Below are 18,810 nucleotides of genomic sequence, written 5' to 3' on the forward strand. Positions count from 1 at the left end.
TAGAAAATGTATTTCTGGTTTTTTTCTTTTACTATTTTCAGATTGTGGATAGGTGAAACTGTGGATACCGATCTAACAGATATGTGGGTCCTACTGTTTAGACAAGGAAGCTGTTTTTATAACGTATTCGCGAAGGCCTTCACGGCTGGGATCTGATGGTTGTTGTGGGTTTTTCGGGCTCTGAAGGTTGTTCTTCCTGGCGTTTCGCCAGTCTCTGTGGCCAGCATCTTTAGAGGACAGCAGAGGACCAAAGCACAGGTTGCTGTCCTCTGAAGATGCCGGCCACAGAGACTGGTGAAACGTTAGGAAGAACAACCTTCAAAACACGGCCAAAGAGCCTGAAAAACCCACAACATTGTTCTTATAACCTTCCTCTACTCAATGCTCCCCAGATATGTTTGACTACAACTGCCATTGTCCACCAAACGTCTGGAGGCATGCGAGTTAGAGATGGTTTCTGCACTCCAGTGTTCCTTAACCAGCTGAGTGTGCTTTAATTTCTAAAAATAAATGCATTCTGTGAAGCAAATTATTTGCCTCTTTTCGTGTCCACCATGCCACGAATCAAGGTGGCTTAGATTCTGGACAGCTAACTCCCATCAAAAGGCAGATGGAGAGGGACAGAGATGGGACCCCATGAGAAGCTTTGTGTCCAGCTTGTGCTGGAAAATGGTGTGGATGTTTAATTTTCCCTCTATGTGGGAGACTTCGATCTCGTCATCCAACAAAGGCACCGTTTTGTGCGTCTGCTGCACGAGGCGGGGGCCGCTTCTTTGCTTCAGAGGTCCACGCGGGCAGGCTGGCATGACCCGCCCGTCTCCCAACCTAGCTACACATCTCTCCTGAGCTGAGGGTGTCTAGGCGACAACGCACAGGATCAGGGGAAGCCCGAGGGTGTGTCGTTTTAGAGCAGAAGGAGAGGCCATAAGGCTGTGCAATAGGGTAGGGGGAAATGGAAGGGGAGAAGGCCTGCAATCATCCGAAAGCCGGGACGGACAGACCCTAAAAGACGGCCATAGAACGAAAGGTGTTATCGAACCTACCCTTAACTCTGCCCACGGAAAAAAAGGACAATAAAAAAGTTATCTATTCATCAGTGCCAGCTTTAGACCAACTGTAAGGGAGGGAGGGAGAGAAACCAAGCCCCGTGACATTCTTTCTGTGCATACAGAAGTTTTTAGAGAAAGAAAAATACAACTGCGAAAAACAGGGGGGACAAAAATAAGAAATTGCTAAAAGGACGCCATGTTGACCTAGCTTTTCTCAAGTCCTCTGCCCAAACCGGTTTAGTTGTCTTGCCGTTCGAAAAACACCAACGTGGACGGAAGAAGCCGAGGCAGCCTCTCGGGAGGTTCTGGAGCAAAACGTTTTCCGCCGGACGTCTGTGGATCCGTCGCCGCCCCTTCTTCGCGGATGCAAATCGGACGCCACTTGGCTTCAGTAATAGCTTTAAGCGAGCAAACGGGAGAGGCTAGGAGTTAAGGAGAAAGTCCCAGGCAGACGGGGATAACCCCCGTTTAGGATCGGTAGTCCTTTTTGCTGTAAGGTTTATTGCCCAAGATGCTATCAATCTCATGGATGATGGAAGAGGAGAGTTTGGGAAGGACCTGTTGGGAGAAAGGATAAAGAACGGGAAAGTGAACTTGAGGGTTCTTCCGCTCCAGCCCAACCTTCTTAATAGCAAAGTGAGGCAGTCTGCAATTTAATTATGCAGGCGACGCATCCCCGCCCCCGTGAGTTGAGTGTTCACCTTGAGCTAGCTACCTGATCCGACCGGGATCAAAATTAGATTGTGAGCACAGTCTTGACTGCAGTACTGCAGTTTAATATGCTTTTTAAAAAGAGAGGTCTGCATGGCCTTTTGGACGTCTACGACTCCCACTCCCTGGGGCAGTGGATCCATTCCATGTTTTAGTCTAATCTTCACAGGAGTGCTTATGATATTCCGGCTAAAAAGCACGAGTGGTTTCACACAACACCCTCCCCTTGGAAGTTGCGTATGCCTCAGGCTCATCGCTCTTCTCCCAGAATAATTAGTACACCTACAGTAGCTGAGCAAGTCGCTGGAAACAGCAGGGAAACAGATTTTAGGTGCACAACGGAGGGAGTTTCCCCTATGTCAGCAGTTATTTGAGAAGAGGACCAACAGATCTGATTAGATGGCACACAAGGTTTCAGGCCTGGATGAGGCCGGTTTTGAAGTTCTGGCTGACAATACACCTTCCGGTGTGAGATCAAGGTGTTGACGACAACCTTTAAAAAGATCGCTGTGCTCTGATGTTTTTAAATGTGCTTTTCAGTCTGGATTTTATTTACTGGTTTTAATAGAAGACTTGTTTCATTCTTTGAAAATATGTGTATACTTAGCATGTTTTGCTTTTACATATTGTGTTTTTAAAAAAAGCGCTAAGCCACCTTGGGTGCTTTGAAGGAGAAAGGCGGGGGTAACAATATTTTAAATTAATGAACACATAAATGATTTAAAAGCCCTGAATAACTGGGAATTGGAAGTGGGTTGAGGGCCTGCAGAGGTTTGAATGCAATAGTTTTAATGCTTGAATCAAATGGTTGGATTTTATATTGCTTTCAAACTGTTTTTAAACCACTCTATAACCCTTCCTGACATCCTGTGATATCAAGCAGGCTACAAATGTTTTAAATAAACAAATATATCTCAAAGGGGGTATCGGTGCCCCTCAAGCAAAAGGCTTTCCCTGCTCCCAGTCTAAAGACTTCACTCTTAATGACGATATTCTGCTTTCCGCCCCCTCCTTAATGGATTCCCTCTGTTAAGAAAAAAGGAGGGAAGTCACAGGAAACGGAAGACCTTGTGGTCTAGAGCCTTGAAGCTGGAGAAGCGAAGGGGCCCCCACCTGTATTGCTCCAATATTCTCCATTAGCTGGTCTGCATTCGATGCCCCTAGAAGGACGGAACTGACGCCTTCGTTCCGTAAGCACCAGGCTGTGAAGTGAAAGGCAGAGCATGAGGGGAGATTTTTTAAGCAGTGGTTGGATGATGTGAGCTGGGGGTTTCCAGCAATGGCTGAGGGTTGGTCTGTATACAGTGGTGCCTCACATGATGAGGATAATCCATTCCAGCGAAATCGCTGTAGAGTGAAATCCTCGTCAAGCGAAATAAAAAAGCGCATTGGGCGAAATACCTGCCCGTCCAGCAAACATCCTCCACAGGGCGGCTATTTTTGGGTGCCTATGCAGCAAAAAATGCCTCCTAAAAACAGCGGGGAGCCATGTTGAGCAGCCGGCGGCCATTTTGAAAACCCGACGATCAGCTGTTTTGATTGTCATAATGCGAAGAATCGGTTCCCGAAGCAGGGAACCGATTGTCGGGAAGCGAAAAAAGCCCATTAAAACCTCATTTTGCGATCGCAATTGCAATCACAAAAACATTGTCGTGAAGCGGATTCGTCATCAAGCGGGGTAATCGTTAAGCGGGGCACCACTGTATCAGCCACTCTCAATGGCGGCCACGTGTCCCCTTTGAAGGGGACCGCAGAATGGAAACACTTCTTCACACACCACCTTATAAGGTTCGTTATGTGCCTTATGCCATCCTGATTTGGCCTAGATTTCTTTCATGTTGTGTTTATGGCCCTGACCAAAAAAAAAAAAAAAAGCCTCAGAAATATCTGGGCTAGATGATCCTCAGGGCATCCTGTTCAGCTCTAAAGTTCTAGGATTTCAGGAACAGATCTTGACACCATTCATGACAGGTGGTAAAGTTTGCTACCTCCCAATGAGGCGAGGTAACCTTTAAATGCCTTTAAAACAAAGACTGAGCCACCCATTCACTACGTTTCTCCAGGATGGCTAACCAGAGCCTCCGTGTTTAATCACAAGGTTTCTCCGGTATCAGTGGCAGGGGGTCCAAGTAAATTTAAAAGTATCCGGAAGCTATCTTCATACCCTGCATGTGAGTTTCTCAGCATCACTCGGCTGTCCTGTGTCAAGGGGTGTCTCGCCTGAAAAATCAATCCAGGGGACCTGGGGGCCCGCTTACCGATGGCAAGTTGAGGCAGGGTGCAGCCTAGCCGCTCCGCAATGGCCTGCAGCTCCTTCAGCTTAGCTTGTTGCCGCCGTCCTTCCTCACTTAGGATCTTGTCTTTGAGCCACTGGTAGCCCTTGGGCATGCGGAAGGCAAGAGAGAGGGACATATGCCGTCATTGTAACGGGCTGAGCCACTGGGGGTATGTGTGTCCCCCAAACCCACCCCAGGTTCGCTTCCGATTCTGCCCCCCCCGTGGGAATGAATCCCGTCGCCAACTCACTTTGAGCGAGGCCCGCGAGTAAGGGGGGATCCCGCCGTCGTACTTCCCCGAAACAATTCCGCACGCCAAGGGGGACCAGGTCATGGCGCCCACGCCTGAGGAAAGACAGCTGGGTTATAACGGGAGCAAAGAGGGCCTCCAATGGCTCGAAAACATCCGGAGTGATGGATCAACTTTCGAAACCCTTCGCATATCCCTTCCCCACACAACCTAAAATGCCAGTCAAGTCAAATCAGCTGGAATCAAATCACTCAATCATTACAAAAATATACAGGAGAACATGTTCAGGAGACGGATTCTGCCTGCTGATTCTCCGTGGTGATACTCTTTGAGAGCCAGAGTCTCCAGGGCTTTCTTCAGCACGTGGCTCATGCCCAGACAAGCTCTCCATTAGGATTAACTCCCCAGATGAAAGGCCGCCATTCCTAAACCTTCCGTGACTTCCATGATTAATATTAGTGATAATTAATATGCTAAGAGCCTCTTAATCTTTAATCCAGAGTTGGATTCTGGTGCCAACGAGCAAAGGGAGGTTATGCAAACTGCTTAGCCAAATGCTCAGTGATTCTTCCCCCCCCCCCCGATGCCACACAAGGAAGGTGGGAGTCCGAGGCAAAGGGGGGGGCTGGCAGAATGAGTGCTCAGAGGTGGCCCTGCAGAACGGCACATCCAGTTGCTCCCCGCAGCAGTTTTCTAACTACTCCTTCCACAAAAGCTTCTGCTCTCCTGGTTGTTGTGGGTTTTTCAGACTCTTTGGCCGTGTTGTCTGAAGGCTGCTCTTCCTAATGTTTCGCCAGTCTCTGTGGCTGGCATCTTCAGAGGACTGGAGTAGGAACTCTGGTGCAGTTTGTTTGGGAGCTGAGTATTTACAAGCTGTGGGATCAGCTTTTGTCCTTTTCAGGAGATGGGTGATTATGGTGATCAGTGTTTTTTCTTCTTCTGCTCTACGCTTCACAGTAGGGGAAGATACTGTTAGAAATAGGAACTAGGCCATGGGAGTTTCAGAAGTCAGGGACTACAGCCCCCAGAGGTCTGCAGGGGAACTGAGTCAGACATATGGGGGCTTTAGCCAAAAAAAACCCCCACAACTCCATCACTTCAGGTGTCACTTCCAGTTGATAAGTAATAGCTTATCTTGGACATGATAAAGAGGGAGGAAGTAGCTGTGTGAGAGGCTAGGTTTTAGATCCCTATCGAGGCAAGGAATTTTCCATCAGGAAGAGGCATTCCCATTTTAAGGAAGGGAGGCCTCCTGCAGATATAAATCCCCTCTTCCAAATAGGAGTCTTTCAAATACGGAATTCTGCTTGGAAGAGAAATTCCCCATCAGGAAGAGGCATTCCCATCCAGAGGAAGGAATGCCCCTTGCAGATATAAATCACCTCTTCCAAACAGGAGTCCTTTAAACACAGGCTTCTGTTTAGGAATTCTTCATCCGGAAGAGGCAGTCCCTTTCCTTAACAGGAATGCCTCTTCCGAGGTCCAACGCGCAAGACGAATGCAGCCAGATCCACCCACAGGAATGTGTGAAAAATCTCCTCCCCTTCCTGTCCTGCCTAATAGCATCCTCCGCTGCCTTTCTGAACCTGTGCCGGCGCACAGCACTCACCGATCTTGTGGAAAAGCTCCGGCAGCTGTACTTCTACCTTCTCCCTCTGGAACATGTGGTACTCTGCTTGTTCGCAGATGGGGGGGATGAGGTTGAATTGCCGAGCCACTGAATAGGCTTCCTGCCGAGGGGGGGGAAAGGAAAAAAGATGTCCCAAAGCAATCAGGAACGGCCCACGTGCGTGATCCCAAAATCCAGCAGATCAAGATGAGAAGTCCTGGTTACTTCTTATCTTGGGACAGGAGAGGTGCTGAACGGCCCCCAGAGACAGACACCATTCAGAAGCTGAAGCCTGACCGGGGGGGAACCCAAAGACTAGTTTGGGCCTGGCCCCATCGGGATAAGCCTCTGCACCCTTTCCCGCCACCAGGATCTGGGGAGGGACAACTCTTAGAAAGCAGCCTCCCACTCCGTAGAAACTCCCTCGTCTCCCTGCCCGATCTGGCATGCCCTGTCCATTCCCCTTTCCCCATCGGAGAGAAAGCTAGAGAAGCAAAACACATTTGGCAACGCCACACGGTGTCTGAGCACAGCTGTCTGCTTGGATCACTGTGACACGTTCGCCTCCCAACCTCTGACGGGAGAAGAGCCGTCTGTCCCTTTGGGAGAGCCGAGATGGAGGGGGATGAGAAGCAGCACACGCCATGGGGTTGAGGATAAGGCTGGCAGCAAAACCAGAAAAGTGTGTGTGTGTGTGTGTGTGTGTGTGTGTGTGTGATGGGATGTAAACTATAACAAACAAAATTACACAAAATTATTGTTTTTACTCAGCAAGAGGGTGAGGTATTTTATGGTGCCCTGCATGAGAAAAGAAAACAATACTTTTACTTATTTCTGTATGGGGTTTTTTGATACTTTTTCAGCAAAAGGGCCCTAATCTGGCCTCAGTGCAATTGGACTTCAACACAACCTGTTTAAACTGGGGATGGATCCTGCCTCAGGAGCATGGCTGGCTTCTTTTTATATTATTATTATTATTATTATTATTATTATTATTATTATTATTATTATTATTATTATTATTATTATTATTATTATTATTATTATTATTATTATTATTATTATTATTATTATTATTATTATTATTATTATTATTATTATTATTGTTATTGTTGTTGTTGTTGTTGTTGTTGTTGTTGTTGTTGATGATGATGATGATGATGATGATGATGGTGATGATGATGATGATGATGATGATGTCCATCCTACTATGTGTGAGGCTCATAGGGAAGGATATTAGTTCTGGGCACAGCCTTTGTACAAATCTGGCTGCTCTTAGAGATAGAATCCTAGAATCATGCAGTGGGAAGGGGGCCTCGAAGGTCATCCAGTCCAACCCCCTACTCAAGGCAGGAATGCAAGTCAAAGCAGATCTGAACGAGGGTGGTCCCATTTTCTCTTGAAGGCCTCCAGCGTTGGAGGGCTCACCACTTCCTGAAGCCATCAGTTCCCTTGTCATGCTGCTCTAACAGTTCAGAAGTTTTTCTTGATATTCCGTCTTTGAACAGGGCAATCTTTTAAGGATCTGAAAAGGGCTATCCTATCTCTCCTCTTTCCTCAAGGCTAAACATACCCAGTTCTTTCTGACTTTCATCCTACGGCTTGGTTTCCAGCCCCCCCCGATCATCCTTTTTGCCCTCCTCTGAACTTGAACCAGTTTGTTGGCAACCCTTCTTCAAATGGGGCGTCTAGAACTGCACACACTATTCAAGAGGTGGTCTAGCCAGACCTGAATACTTGAAAGGGAGCCATACAGAAGAGAGGCAGGATCTGTCCTAGATCATCCCAGAGTGCAGGGCACATATTAATAATGGGCTCAAGTTACAGGAATCCAGATTTAGGTTGAATATCAAGAAAACCTTCTTAACTGTTAGAGCAGTATGACAATGGAACCACTGACCTCAGGAGCAGGTGAGCGCTCCAACGCTGGAGGCCTTCAAGAGAAAATTGGACCACCCTCTGTCAGATCTGCTTTGATTTGGATTCCTGCCTCGGGCAGGGGATTGGATGTGATGGGTTTTTATCAGATCCCCCCAACTCCATGATGCTGTGATTCTTCTGAAGCCCTTGCCCGCCATACCATGATCTCCATGGAGCTCCATCGCGATGTCCCCCAATACATGGCCATTCCTTGGTTGATCACGTGGGTCATGGCTCTCACCGTCTCTGGAAAAAAAGGAAGGAGACAGAAACAGGGAGGGAACGTTAGGTGTAAGAGTGAGCACTGAGAAGTCCGGGCTAATTAAGGCCACTACACCAAAAATTAAAGGAAAAGAAGGGGCGGAGGGGGGCGAGAGGGAGAGAGGGCTTGGTCTACTCAGACATCTTGCAAGCAGCGTGAATCTCGGCCTCCAATGGCAGGAGAAGAGGAGCTGAGAACCGCATCTTTCTCCCAAAAATAAAAGCAGAAGGTGTCTTCGGGGAAACAGGCCTCTCGGCTTGTGTGGTGGTCCCTCCCCACCCCCAAGAAAATAACGAAGAAAGGAATGAAACCAGCAAAATGGAATAGAATGTATCAATGATGGGAGTATGAGGCTCGGATGCCCGGATGGAGGATAAGAGGAGACGCCACCGCCTCGGTGGATGGGACTGAAGGATGGCCTCGTTCTGTGTCCTGTTTAGCCCTGATGGGGCTCTTGCTATAACCCTCTAGTCATGGAAGGAATGCAAGTCTCATCGTTCCCATCCCTGGCCGTCCTGCTGACGGGAGTTGCCGTCGGGCCAGGCTGTCAAACCAGCTGGATTTCGGTTCCATCCAGAAGGGCTGGACGGGACCATTTCCAGGATTTTCCAGAGGGAAAAACCTCTGGTCCCAAAACAAAGTCAACTTGGAAAAGGACCACCTGGGAGACTGGTAAGAAATCCATGCACGGATGGGGAAAGGGCTTTTTGTTTGTACGGTCAGGATCATTTTCTTCCGGCTGCTGGACATATATATTATTCCCTTGGGGCTGTGCCATCAAGTCAAGTTCTGACTGATGGAGACCCTTTTCCAGGGTTTTCCAGGTAGAGAGTACTCAGAAGTGATTTTCTGTTCCTTTCCTCCAGGGGGCGCCCTGAACTGCAACTGCAAAAATAGCTTTGGGGCACCCACTGTTAGCTTCAGAGTTGCAGTCTCTCTAATCCACATTAAGACGTTTTCTGCTCCGAATATCTAAAGCAAGTTGGGGAGAAAAATTCCTTGACAGATTCAAGCACAAAAGTTATTTGTAATCTATATACAGTGGTGCCTCGCTAGACAGTTACCCCGCATGACAGTTTTTTTCGCTAGACATTGACTTTTTGCGATTGCTATAGCAATTCGCAAAACAGTGATTTCTATGGGAGAATTTCGCTGGACAATGTTTGGTCCCTGCTTCGCAAACCGATTTTTTGCTAGATGACGATTTTGACAGCTCCCTCCGCGCTCGCAAAACAGGTGTTTTCCGGACCTAAGCTTCGCAAGACAGCGATTTAAACAGCTGATCAGCGGTTCGCAAAGCAGCTTTCCTATGGCCGATCTTCGCTAGACAGTGACAATTCTTCCCCACTGGAACGCATTAAACAGGTTTCAATGCATTCCAATGGGGAAATGCTTTTCGCTAGACAATGATTTCGGTAAACAGCGATTTCAGTGGAACGGATTATCATCGTCTAGCGAGGCACCACTGTAGGCTGCTTCGTTGGTTTGGCTTTTGATCAACAGTGTAATCTTCGGAGTGGGAGAAGGATTCGGCAACGGGATGCTTGGAACAAGGTCGCCTCTATTTATGACACATTTGAAATCTAAGCAAAGGGCAACCTCTCAGGCCCCCCGGTGCGAAATACTGAATTGAATATCCTGGATGTTTTGTTAAAAGGTCAGGTTTCTAGCCCTTCAGGTGGTGAAGCTATGCTTGAAAGTGTCTGAGCGAGTAGCTGCAAATAAATAAATAATGAAATAAATTAAATAAAGGGGATGTTTTGGGACGTCTTCCTTTTGGGGTTTGGGGCGTTTTATCAGAAATGCCTTGCCCTGCCCCATCACTGCCAAGGCTTCTAATGCATGCAAGGCAAAGCTAAGATGCCAAAGTTCATGCCAAAAAGCGGACTAAGAATTCAACAAGCAGACTAAGGCTAGAACAAAGCCTTCCGGATAGATGATCTACGTTTCTTTTATCATGGCACATGCGTGGATTTGTCACTGAAAGTTAAGCAAAGTCCTAACTGAGGTCCTTCAATCATCCTAATCTGGTGTCCGTGGCATCCCCAACCTTTTGTTCTGGGGTGGCTGGGGAGATAAGGAACTAGGCACTCAACCTGTTACCTCTCCATTGCTGGCTTTTTAATCCTTCCAACATTGGGGTCTATATGGTTCTGGCTCCATTGGGAGTCTTTTCCAAAGACCACCTTATTGGTCTATTCAACATAAATGGTAAGATGACCTATATACCACCTGAAGATGCAGTGTGCAATCCACATAAACCCAAATAAAATCCTTTAAGCTGCCACCGTTTCCCAAGAAGTAGCCCCGGGGAGACTGCTTCGGCATCTTGGTTAAATTAAAGCAGTGGTTCCCAACCTTGGGGTCCTCGAAGTATTCTTGGGACTGCAGTTCCTAGAAGCCTTCACCACCAGCTGTGCTGGCCAAGCTTTCTGGGAGTTGCAGTCCAAGAACATCTGGGGACCTGAGGATGGGAACCCGCTGGGGCACTGATTGTCACAGAAACAAAGTCAAGTAAGACAGATGAATGGATAGATAAAAGTGAATCATCTCAGTCCTATTTGGTTATTTTATTCTTTGCTTGCATAATGCAGATGGCAGTGGGAAGCAGCCACACACAGAAGGATCTGGTTTAATTTTTTTGGGAGAGTGTGGTTTTGTTATCCTGCAAGATTCCCTATTCTGGACCATGGCTTTTGCTGAGTCCCAGCCCTGGGCTGTATCTCTGGGTGAGTCTCTGTTCTGGGCTCTTCCTCCTTCCCGTCAGCCTCCTTTGAGAAGCTCTGCATCACAAGGACTCAACCTTCAATTGCCAATGAACATTATTGGGCTTCTTCTCTCCACTTCTGAGAGTTGATCTTGGCCAACGAGACCTAAACAATCAAAAAACGCCCCGCACGTGCGGAAGGTGGCCCCGTGTTTGATCTTCCCTTGCTTTTGTCGGTTGAAGATGGACAGGGAGCAGAGTCCCTCGTGCCACCTCAATTCCAAGAAAGCCACCGCTAGTCAAAGCTGGTTGTGCTGAGCAAAACCAACCAGCTAACCAACCCTCTGATCGAATCCTCCCCACCTCCCCACAGGAGGTGGGGATGGGGCTCCGCTGTTGCTTTGCTTTAGGAATGATAATGGTTCCCACTTGACATAAAACCACATCACAAAATGCAGAAATGCCAGGAAATGATGGCCTTGTAGGCTCCTTCCAACTTCACATTTCTACGATTCTATGAAATGGCAAGTCAACGGTCACCCCGTTGAGTAATCTTTAGACACGGAGGCCAAAGGTCCCTTGAATGCACAGCTATGAACAGCAGGGAAGAAGCCATGCACTGATCGGAGAAAGGAAGGGAGGATGATGAGATGGCATGATTCAGGGAGGGTCAAGAAGGACTGGAGCCAATTGATTTCAGTATTACTTGCAAGATGTTGCTAAAAGGGGCAAAAGGTTGCTTTTATTTTGATTTGGGGTTTTTTGAATTCCCCCCTCTTTTCTTTCTTTGCTTCCTTTGGGCATTTTATGGAGAGACAGGGTTTGGTATTTGTTTTTTGTGTTTTTGGTCCGCCGTTCGAGCCGAGGGAGGCGTCGCCAATCGGAATCAAAAGCAAAACAGCAAACATAAAGGAAGAACGAAAAACGGGGCATGGGGGGTCGGTTCCCATAAAATGCCACTCAGATGCAGGTAGTCAAGACGGGCGGGGTACAGTGTACCTTCTATGATGAATGTTCGCGACTTGGAAGAGCTAAATGGGTTCCCTGGTGATAAAAGAAAGATTTGAGAGAGACCAGAGTTTACAGCTGCTGCTGGCGCCATTGGCAAGACACGGTGCGACAGGAAGGGCGGGGGAACAGGAGTATCAATCTGCCCGTTCCCGCTTCCCTGCTCAAGCTCCCTCTTGGCCATAAGAAAAAGGGGAGAGAAGGCCAACCTTGGTCCCAGGGTGCCAGACCTGCCTGCTGAAATCACTCCAAAAATTTGCTCTATTTCTTTCATTCTTTTTAAGACACTACGCAGGCACCTGTGAGCCACATCTGCTGATCAAGGTGCCAGCGACCCTCCCCTCTCCACGCTTGATCATTCCTCAAAAGCGGGCGCAGCTTTCAGCCATGACCACAGTGGGAACGATGTGCCACAATTCTAGGGGAGACGAGATGCCCCCTGCCTGCTCGCTCCAGGAGTTCCAAATGTATCACCAGAGTAAGGTGGCTCAGAGTAACAGTTAAGGAACATCATGGGCAGGAATAGTCTTGACTTACCTTTTAAGAGGGATGGGCCATGTGTCGGGAACCTGGGGGGCTCGGAGACGCCCCCATTTAAATAATTTGTTTGAATTATTTTTTTGGCCCTTGGAAGCTCCCAAGAGTGGGGTTCTCCAGGACCCCTCCCAAACCCACAGGAAACAAACCAGAAGTGGACCTTCTGGAAACCGTCTGGGATTTGAGCCCTTGGAATCGCACATGCGCAGGACCAAACGCACATGCGCAATGCACACAGACCATGAGGGAGCATCGCTCCAGCACGTGAAAGCCCTCAGCCAGTCTGAAAAATTGCCATGCCGCCCCCTGGTTTTTACAAACAGAAGGGTTTTCGTTCCTCCACCGGGCTTGTGGGCTGGGTGCGCGTGTCGAGAAGCGCAAATAGACAGTGATTCACGCTGAGAGATGCATGGAGGCTGCCTCTGACTCATCCAGAACCTCTTTCCAGGGAAGGGCATTCATTCAGAAAAAAATATATGGTACAGATATATAATAAAGACTGCTACCCCAGCTGCTACTAATTAAAACGAATATGCATCACAGGGACCCCCAAGTTAGGGTGACGTTTTAAACCAAGATTGCATTCAGATCTGTTGCTGTGATGTGCCTTCAAGATCTCCGTTCAATGATGCAGAAGACTCAGGAGGAGACTCCTCATTGCCTCTCTGTATGAGTCCCTGCTCTGGCTTCACCTCCTGCTCCCCCAAAGGGTCAGTGATTTGGGGACACAGGAAGTAGGCCTGTGGGAGCTTTTCATAGGAGAAAGCAAAGCTTTTAACGGCGCGTCTCTGCCTTTGCATGTATGCAGGTGTCCCGGGTATTAGACACCTGGAAATAATATTCATTGTCCCCTGCCCCATGACAGATGCACCATGAGCATGACCCACGTGCGGGAGGTGCCCTTACCTTCCATCGGCGTATTGGGGTCCGGCCGGTTAGCAAACACCACGTCCACGTACTCCAGCTGCAGCCGTTCTAAAGAAGCCTTCAAGCCTAGAGAGCAGGGTAGGGGACAAAAACAGATCAGCAGTGGGTCTCCCACACTGGAAGCGGGTTGGACTAGATGACCTCCAAGTTCCCTTCCAACTCCCATCATTCTGTGCTTCCCAGCTGAATGCCACCTCCCCAGACTTCCATGAGCAGACCCACACACAGTCCTGCCCACCCACCCTCCGATGCTCCCCCTTACCTTCTATAATGTGCTTTCGCGAAAGTCCCCTTTCTGTCTCTGCTCTAGAGGGTGAGAAGGGAGAGGGCCCACCATTAGCAGGTCGGCCACAGCCTGTTTTACATGAACTGCAATAATTAAGCTAAGTTAGAACGTTGTCATTTTAGGGAGAGGCATCTGAAAGGATGACTAGCGGAAGGATCTGCTGTCGTGAACTGTTTGGAGTGCAGTATTTTATGGCTAGCATTGTCCTTGAACACACCGATTGTGACTAACGCCCTTCGTCTCCCAAGACCCAGTACAACCCAGATCTCACCAGCTTGGGCCAAAGAGATAACCACTACACCATACAGTCCTTGGCCTCCTAGGGGCACCTAGACAGCAAGAGACCTCCCAGGGCTTCTAGGAAGCCTGAAGAACCCACCCAAGAAAAGACCGAGTTTCCATCTCAGAGATCTCGCTGCAGAAGGGGTGAGGCGAGGAGGGTGCACTCTGGACATGCTCAGAGGCTCATCTCCCTCCCGTTCGCCTTAAAAGGGAGCTGTGACGGCAGCAGAGGCAGAAAAGGCAGGACACAAATTCAGAACCCCTTTGAGAAAGGTGGCCCAGGAGGCCCCAGCTGCATTTCCTTGGCTCAAAGACTGCAGGGTTTTAATCACCAAAATAAATACATAAATAAAAACAAGCAAACAAACCAATAAATGAATAACATACTTTCCTCCCCAGAAGATCTTGGTTGTGATCACCAGGCTCGACCGTCTGCAAGGAGACACAGAGGGGGGGGGGGAAATATGTAAAAAAAATTTTTGGCAAATTAAAAGGAATAAGATAAGGAATGGGGGGGGGGGAATCTATCAGGTCGGATCCAGATTTCGTCATGCTTAGAAAAGGAACCCTGTGATAAACTGAAGCTCTAAAGCCTGCTATCATTTTGCTGATCCAGAAGGCAAGAACCTGGTCTCTGAAGCAGACAAACAGTAGGAATGCTATATCCATGGGATCAGTATCCACAGTTTCAGTTATCCACTGTCTGAAAATGTTAAATAACCCCCCTCCCCAGAAATATGCATTTCCCAGGTGCACTACCAGAACTGGCCACCACAGGGAACCAGAGACTATGCTATATACAGTGGTGCCCCGCTAGATGATGATCTTGGAAAACAACAAATCTGCATGACGAATTTTTGCGATCGCCATTGTGCTCTGCAAAACAGTGTTTCCTATGGGTGATTTTCGCTGGACGATGGTTCAGTCCGCGCTTCGCAAGACTTTTTTTTCCCCGGGACCAATGCTTCATAAGACGACAATTTTAACAGCTGATTGGCAGCTTCGCAAAATGGCTTCCCTATGGTCGATCTTCACAAAACGACGATTTTTCCCCTTTGGAATGCATTAAACTGATTTCAATGCATTCCAATGGGGAAATCACATTTCGCAAGACGATGTTTTCACAAGACAGCGATTTCAATGGAACGGATTAACATTGTCTTGCGGGGCACCACTGTATATATCTTGCATGTCCATGCGTTTTGGCATCCACCGGGGTAGCTTGGAACCGATCCCCCATGGATATCGTGGTCCTAGGGGATTCTATTTTTATTCTGATTATTGCACATAATTTATCTAAAAGTTCTACCCCACATCACTGGGTCAGGAGCAGAAGCTGGTTCAAGGGGGCAGGGAAGGTTACCTCCATCCTTTCTTCTTGATGATATTCCCTAGCACCACTTCAGCCCTAAAAGACAGAGAAAGAGAGACGTGCAATGTGATCATTAGAGAATGGAAGCCAGAGCCGCTAATGGGAAGAGGGTTTGGCTGTGCGGTTTCAGAGGGTGGCATTCTACCCAGAACGTGTGGGCTTGAGTGGGATAATGAACAGAAGCCACCCCTTAAGAGTCAGGCCAATGCTCTTCTGAATGTCTGACAGCCGATAGACGGTCTCCTCCCAATTCAGTAGCTTTCCTGAAACACAGACTCACACAGAGATGTAACAGAGACCTCTTCTCAAAGCAGGTGACTGTATGACTTACAGTCTAAAAGGGCTGCTCTACACAGGGCCTTACACCCACCCACCACTGGAGAGCTGTGCCTGTTTCCATGATTCTCACTTTTCTTACGCAACCGCTAAAACACAAAATAATTAACAAGCCCTCTTGCAACCACTATGGGTCAATATTTTGAGTCCTTGCAAAAAAAAAAAAAATGGCAGAATCAGACCCGGTGTCCTCAGTCTAAAAGGAACTTTTGGAGTGGGAAAAAAATTCATAGCCTGGGAATTAGCAAAAGGGTGCAGCAGCCAGTGGCATGAGCCTAGAGCAGGGACTCATGCAGGCCTGCGACAGGCAGACTCTTGTGCAAAAGTCCACAAAGACTCGGTTCTTTGTGGACTCAGAAGACCAGCCTTCCCTCCCGGGCTGTAGCAAAGGATGATCAGAATCTGTTCTCCTCCTCCCCCCAAAATGCCTCAAACATTTGAAAATTCCTCCAGAATTTGCACGTAGAAACGTGAACCCGGGGAGGACGTGGCAGGGCTCATCCATCCTAAGAAAGTTTCGGGAGCTTCTTTCTCGGTCCTCTCTCCGTGGAAGAACCTGCTTGAATTTGTCTGGGGAATATCATCCCAGTTTTTGAGAACTTTACCGGAATTTGCAAAACAAGCCCCATTTCCTGGAGTTTGGGATGGAAGAGGGGGAAACCCCATGAGATTAAGGAAAGCCACAGGGATATAGGAGAAAAGCAAGATGTTCAGAGCTCAACAAACTGCACTTACTTCCCCGCGGCGTAGACCTCTGCCGTGTCAAAGAGGTTGATGCCGTTGTCGTACGCCAGGGTCATGAGCTGCTCCGCCATCTGTTAAGAGAGACACTGAGGATGTGCTGAGAAGTACACTCAGCTTTGCCACGATTGTACCTGCCCGATGGTTCTCCACCACCGCCTGCAGGAAGCAGAGCTTCAAGACGGGGAAAGGAAATTCTTACCTCGTCGGTGATCTGTCCTCCAAAGGTCACCCATGTTCCTGGAAATGGGGGGAGGGGGGGAAGAGAGACAGAATTTTTAAAAGGTGAGTGGATTTTTAATTATAATTGAAAAAGAAAACGTGGTCATTCATGATCTAGTCCAGACATTCTCAATGGGGGCCATATGGCCCCCTGGGGCGCCCTTGGCCCACTGGACGGAGGGGCACAGACTGGGAACAATTATCCACACCCCACTTTATAAGGTCCGTTATGTGGCTTCTATGTACAATCCCAGATTTGGCCTGTCTTTCTTTCATATTGTGTTTATATGAGAGCCTTGCGGCGCAGTGGTTAAACCGCTGGACTGCAGCCAAACCTGTGCTCACGACCTGGAGTTCAATCCCAGGTAGCTGGCTCAAGGTTCACTCAGCCTTCTATCCTTCCGAGGTCAGTATAATGAGTACAGTACCCAGATCATGGAGGGTGGGGGGAATGTGCAGCCTGCGTTCTAATTAACTTGTAAACCGCCCAGAGAGTGCTTGAAGCGGTATATAACCAGCACACTTTGCTTTTTTTAAATTTTGCTTTTATACCTGTGATCAAAAAGAGGTTGAACACAGCTGCTCTAGGCAGTCGAGAGATGGACCGAAGACAGCCCTGATTTTTTTTGGGGGGGGTATTAGAGGAATAGGAAGAGTGTGCAGCCCCAGTGTAGCTGGGAGACAAATTCTGCCTTCCTCTCTGGATCTGCTATGGGCTGCAACCCACTTGTCAGCAAACTGGGAGAAGTCACTCAACAAGTAGGGCTTGCTTATTTTTGTAGGATGTCCCCAGTCCCCGCCCCCCAAATTTCAGTAGGAAAAACCATCCAGTAGAAGCATTTTAAATTTTTTCCTGCAGGTTTAGATGCACCGAGTTTTACTTCTGCCTTAAGACTGAACTGCTGTTTCACAGATCCTGAGCATGTGCAAAGGGCTTAGGCCCTCTGCAAGAAAATTATGTTCTCTGCCAATTGAGCACTCGTAGGGCACAAACGAGGCAAGAAGGTGAAACAGAAAACGGTGTCGTTGTGGCTGCCTCTCCCTCCAGAGCCATTGTGCAACAGAGTCTAGCGATGCCCTTGATGACAAATGCATTGGAGTTAACTTAACAACCCGCATGTGCCTTGCAGAGCATTGCACGTTGATTTCTCAAGGAGCCACCAGGGGGTGCTTCTGCAGGAAGGAAAGTGCCTGTTAAACAACATTTGCAGGTCATGACCGCTGGGATCCAGTTAACAGAAAAGCAACGGGTAGGGATTTGCTGTTCTGGACGCTGGCGTGAGACCAGCAGCCCTGAAAACGGGGCGGAACGATGGGCCTAAAGCAGGTGCCGACTTACCTAAGCCGAGGCAGGAAACGCGCAGTCCCGATTTCCCAAGGTTCCTGAAAAACACACGCAAACACCTCTCAGTGGTCAGCCCGGAAATGTCAGAAATAGACCTTGCCCGCTGGCGCCTTGCACCAAACGCTTACCGGGAGCAGATGTCATTTCAGCTCCAATCAGCATTTCCCCATCCCCCCCCCACAAATGCACTCAGCAAAGGGAAGGAAAGGCCAGTTGGTGCTTTCGTCATCGTTAGCAGAATTGGCCGGATGGAAATGCCCGTGTCCAGATGGGCCGCAGCCCACGCAGGGGGTACCCACAGCCGCCATCTGGAAACCTGCGCGGAGATCTCCCGCTGTCATAAGGGAGTGGGGGGGGGAACCCTCTAAATACGAATATTTATGGTAGGGTTCTCATAAGCTTCAAATGCTGGGGTAAAAAGGCTCTCCAGGCTAAGAAATACCCAGCACCTGGGGGAATGGGTGCCACGGCGTGTCACGCCGCTCCGAGCCACTCCGAGCCCCGACACGTTTGTCAAACTTTCGCAAATTTGTGCGGCGGGCTTGATTCTTTTTGGCAGTTCGGTTGCCTCTCGGCATCTCCCGACCTTCTCCACGGAATGGCCAGGGCCGCCAGCCCGAGGCGGGGTGGAAGGAGGGGAACGGCGCTGGCTTCTTTGACACTTCGGAAAAGTTTCCTCGCGCCACATGATTCGGGACGCCTCCGTTGGAAGCCCCCAAACCTGAGCTCCAGGTTGTTGCGCAGAAAGACGGAGTTCCACGGCCTCCGTTTCTCTGTATACGTTCACCGCAACGGCCTCTTAAAAATGGCAAAGGCATCATCAGGGATGTGGTCCAAAGAACACCCCCTCCCGCTAGTTTCTCGGTAGATTTAGAGGGGACACGCAGGCTAGTCCCTTTTACGTCATCGCCAAAGGAAGACACCAATTGCAATTCAGCTGCATCTGCTAATCTAGGTACACAGATGGGAA

General features: G+C 48.6%; 1 protein-coding gene across 7 annotated transcripts in view; it reads right to left on the reverse strand.

Moving 5' to 3' along the window:
* Nucleotides 1–1,069: 1,069 nt before the first annotated feature.
* KCNAB2 (potassium voltage-gated channel subfamily A regulatory beta subunit 2) overlaps nt 1,070–18,810 on the reverse strand; it is a 92,370-nt gene continuing 74,629 nt past the window's right edge. For all 7 annotated transcript variants that reach the window (XM_072977751.2, XM_072977748.2, XM_020800021.3 and 4 more), the window contains 13 exons: nt 17,835–17,878; nt 16,476–16,513; nt 16,268–16,347; nt 15,188–15,232; nt 14,212–14,256; nt 13,519–13,562; nt 13,236–13,322; nt 7,976–8,061; nt 5,896–6,016; nt 4,287–4,381; nt 4,019–4,139; nt 2,874–2,962; nt 1,070–1,607 (listed from right to left, as the gene is read on the reverse strand). In XM_072977751.2, coding sequence (XP_072833852.1) covers nt 1,518–1,607; nt 2,874–2,962; nt 4,019–4,139; nt 4,287–4,381; nt 5,896–6,016; nt 7,976–8,061; nt 13,236–13,322; nt 13,519–13,562; nt 14,212–14,256; nt 15,188–15,232; nt 16,268–16,347; nt 16,476–16,513; nt 17,835–17,878 — 985 coding nt within the window. In that variant the 3' untranslated portion in view covers nt 1,070–1,517. The remainder of the gene's footprint in view (nt 1,608–2,873; nt 2,963–4,018; nt 4,140–4,286; nt 4,382–5,895; nt 6,017–7,975; nt 8,062–13,235; nt 13,323–13,518; nt 13,563–14,211; nt 14,257–15,187; nt 15,233–16,267; nt 16,348–16,475; nt 16,514–17,834; nt 17,879–18,810) is intronic.

The sequence above is a fragment of the Pogona vitticeps genome, chromosome 7 (assembly GCF_051106095.1).
Source record: "Pogona vitticeps strain Pit_001003342236 chromosome 7, PviZW2.1, whole genome shotgun sequence".
NCBI classification, from domain to species: domain Eukaryota; kingdom Metazoa; phylum Chordata; class Lepidosauria; order Squamata; family Agamidae; genus Pogona; species Pogona vitticeps.